This window comes from Prosopis cineraria, unplaced genomic scaffold (genome assembly GCF_029017545.1).
Source record: "Prosopis cineraria cultivar Desert tree isolate PC_DT_omini unplaced genomic scaffold, ASM2901754v1 PC1, whole genome shotgun sequence".
Taxonomy (NCBI): domain Eukaryota; kingdom Viridiplantae; phylum Streptophyta; class Magnoliopsida; order Fabales; family Fabaceae; genus Prosopis; species Prosopis cineraria.
Window position 1 is genome coordinate 8106294 of NW_026555332.1, and position 3890 is coordinate 8110183.

General features: G+C 32.8%; 1 protein-coding gene across 1 annotated transcript; it reads right to left on the bottom strand.

Moving 5' to 3' along the window:
• Nucleotides 1–630: 630 nt before the first annotated feature.
• LOC129307179 (uncharacterized) lies at nucleotides 631–2934 on the bottom strand. The gene is made up of 5 exons (XM_054948096.1): nucleotides 2783–2934; nucleotides 2630–2691; nucleotides 2175–2322; nucleotides 1660–1718; nucleotides 631–1482 (listed from the first exon to the last, which is right to left on the bottom strand). The coding sequence occupies exons 1-5, from the start codon at nucleotides 2871–2873 to the stop codon at nucleotides 1213–1215; spliced, it is 630 nt and encodes a 209-aa protein (XP_054804071.1). The 5' UTR covers nucleotides 2874–2934; the 3' UTR covers nucleotides 631–1212.
• Nucleotides 2935–3890: the final 956 nt, after the last annotated feature.

Below are 3890 nucleotides of genomic sequence, written 5' to 3' on the forward strand. Positions count from 1 at the left end.
TAACAAATTAAATTTAATCATTTGTATTTTTTAACATTATCGCATAAAGTGTTTTCAAGAACAAAGCAGCTTGTTCATAGTTGGTAGTTACTTACTACTTACTAATTAATTTCCTTTCTCATTTTCATTCATTAGCCCTTTCTTTCTCCCTATTGAATGGAACAAGGCCTGGGCTTTCTTTAGTGCTTGTGTTTTTTTAGACCAGACCAAACCAGACTCAATTTCGGCCTAGTCAAGCATCAAGCCGACGATTAACCCAAGAGTGTTTCGGGGCAAACAGAACCATGGGCCCACACAGCAAAAATATTAGGCCTCGTTCTGTGACATTTTCTTGGTGTCATAAGATATATTATTTGTAGTAATGATTAATTTGTTTTTCGTCCTGTTTAGTGTCATTTAAAGAAAGTACAGCTTTTCTCCACCTAAAAAAATTCCACACACATCCCACAAGCGCATTAATAAAAATAAAAAATATATATTGCACACAACTCACATATTGGGCGGATTATCTACAACTATTAAACGATTTTAAATTTCGTATATGTGTATATGTATGTCCATACATTTGTATGAAACATCAGGGATGGGCTCCCTGCTAATAATAAAGACATTTCTTTCGAAGCACTAAAGGTAAAAATAAACCCCTCTCTCAACTAAATTATTATATATATGAGATAAATTTGAATCTCTAACAACTTATTTAAATGATCATAGCTTAAAAACTACTTTTTTTCTTCTTTCTTTTTCTAATATTCATCGTGTAACTTTTTGCATACATTAATATATAGAACGAAGAGGGCACATAAATTCTACTAATTGACTTCGAGGATATAATTATGATACACAAAATATACAGAAACACATGCTGTTTTTATTTTTATTTTCTCTTCTCCCATTTTTTCTTACGGTCTGATTAACAATACTATGTTCTACACCTACTTGTTTTTACGGAAACATCAAACAAATAAATAAGTTAAACAAACTTATATATATATATCTGTTAAATCCTGTATAACTGCCTGTAGATCCGTCAAAACTAAACCAGAAAGTAAACCCTATATATATATATATATATATATCTGTTAAATATCTAGGTCAAACTCGTAGTTACTAGTTACTTGGTGGCAAAATTGTGAGCCTAGCTATGCACATATATGTATATATCTATATATATAGATAGGTCTAGGCCGTCACTAGCGTAGATAGATCTGATCAGTTTCTGGGTTCTTGATTGTTGATGGGGGGCTTGCGGTGAGCCATTCCATTGTAATCCTTACGCATGAAGCTCATAACCTCTTCCTCAACTTGGAAAATCCTTTCGGTTTTTTCTTCATCTTTTTCTTTATGTTCTTGTGATTCTTCAGAGATTTGTCTTTCAGGCCTGCTGAAACTGCTCTTCTTCAATCTGGTTTTAACTTTTGCATAGTTTGAGTAATTTGTTTTGGATTCGGAAAGACTATTCGCAACGTTCTTATCGTCCTTCTGTGAGTAATGTTTCAAAGAATGTTTAAAAAATAAAAAATCAGTGAATCTAATTTTTGTGGGTTGCATATATATATATATATATATATGCGCGTGCCCGCGCGCGAAGTATGATTTTCTGTGTGTGTGTGTGTGTGTGTGTATGAAGATTATTATATATATGAAGTATTAGCTAACCTGATGATCATCTTCTCGTAAGCTTCCTATAGAATTCTTCAAAGCATTATTGTCCTCAGCTGCATCATATAGAAAAGCACTCAAGTCATTAGCCTGGCAATCTATATATAACGATATAGCTTTCAAATGTAAGATGTTGTAAGAAATGAGAACTTCTCTTCCACAAAAATCAAGAATTTCCCAGTTATTAGCATGATATTATCATATATATTCAAGCTGATGAAGTTGGTATGCACGGAAGCACACAAATATATACATAAACATGGATATTATATACATTGAAGGTCAAGTTTCTACTACTCACAAGGGTTTTCAAAGCTTTATGACTCAATTATGTTTGGGTATGTGGTGTGAAGGCCCATGATAATCAGCAGTAAAAGCCACAAAACCACCCATATTGAACTTTCTGGTGTTGGGTGAAATAGAAGAAGTACTTTTGTTGTGGTCCACTTTACATTTTACATTTACACCTCTCTCCCTTTCAAAGTCACATATTCCATCAGAATAGATTGCACCTGAAATCTTTGTAGTCCCTAGTCCTCCTCTTTCTGAACCTTTTTCTTTCACAGAAAAATCCATACTTGAGTAATCTTTATGATCATGAATCTCCATTGATTTCTTCCTTCCAAACCCTAGCTTCCTGCTCACATGGTACTGAGCTTCCTGTGCACAAAATCATTTTACACTCGTATTAGAAATCAGATGCTATAATAAGACTACTTGACATTAGCTGAGGCGATAAGAGTGTGGTACGATATATATGTATAAGGATCATATAAACCCTCTTAACCTAGCCGGCTAACTGGTGCAAAATAACAAATATACTATATGATTGTGTTTAATTGAAATCCAAAGGAGTTTTCTTGGTTACTAGAATGGCCTTAAAAGTGCTAATTGGAAGAGAAATAGTTCAAAGAAAGTCTAAGAAGACATTGGCTGTAATGAAAGAAAAATTTGTCATCAAACTTGCCTTTTCAGAGAACATAGAGCCGACTCTAGTGTGCACAAGCTCCTTCTGGTTCTCTTTCTGACCTGAAGATTTTGAAAACAAATAGAATCATTTAATCTATAGTTTCATGAATGACTTTTGACAGTAATTAAAGAGAAATCGAGAGATCATTACCCAGAATATCTGTTGCAGATGAGTGCCCTAGGGCATTGATAACACAGAGAAATCCTAGTAATAATCTTACTAGCACAGATTGCTTCTTCATTTTGAGTGTTTCTTCTTATTTTTCTTCTTCTTCTTCTGATGTTAAAGATGTTGTGTTGCACTTTTTTGCAAACTGAAAGAGAAAGATTTAGAAGCTAAACCTGGGGTTTTATAGATGGGTTACACCAACCCAAGTCAAACCTAGGGTTCCGGCAGCTGTTCGTCTAACTATTATATTATTCATTGGTATGTGGGAAAACTTAGGGAAGCTCAAAGCTAGATGAATAAATAATCAAGGCGTTATTTTTCTAAAGCAGCATGAAAATTACAAAAGGATTATAAAAATGGGATTTTCTCAATCTCAAGTTTGAATAATTAAGGTTTTCTCTGCTTTGAACTGAATCAAAATGAAGTCAAAAAAAGTCATAATTTTGATCTTGATTTACATATATTGTCTGTTTTCTTCTTGTCTCTGCCAGCCATAATATATTAAAGGCAGCAATCACAGCGAATCTGTAAATTATTTTATCAGTCAGCTTTGATCTTTCTACATTCACAAAGATCATTCATGCTATAGCAAGCTATAACTAATTTTATTCAGTCTTTATTTTTAAATATCATTATAAATTATTGAGAATTAATAAAAAAATTACAATTAGATGAATTACTTGTATACAAAAGCTAGGATACTTCTACTAGCTAGACAAAATGAGTCGTCTTTATTTTTTTTTCATTAAAATGGATCAATATATTAAAAAGAAAAGAAAGTTACGGTAGTCCAAAAGCAAAAAAGATAGAAAGTAGAAGTTAGTTTAATTTGTAACTGAAAAGCGACAAGAAGAAAAAGATCTTAATAAACTATGAATATTAAAAGAAAATGTTAATCTGCTAGTGTCAGATCCAAGCAATCAAGAACCTTTTGAAATATTGTTTCCTGTAGTAAATCAAATTGAAATTTGATTCTGCTATCAGATAACTAAAAGATTCCAAAGAGATCCAAACAAGAGAGTGCAGTTCAGGCACCTTAGGAAGAAAATTGGTGTTGGAGTCCAAGTGGATCTCCTCCATTTCAACACAT

Coding starts and splice junctions, on each gene's coding strand:
- LOC129307179 (XM_054948096.1), bottom strand. CDS start 2,873: ATGAAGAAGCAATCTGTGCTAGTAAGATTATTACTAGGATTTCTCTGT. Junction 2,323..2,629: donor GCTCTATGTTCTCTGAAAAG/GCAAGTTTGATG, acceptor TTTTGTGCACAG/GAAGCTCAGTACCATGTGAG. Junction 1,719..2,174: donor AGGGACTACAAAGATTTCAG/GTGCAATCTATT, acceptor TATATGATGCAG/CTGAGGACAATAATGCTTTG.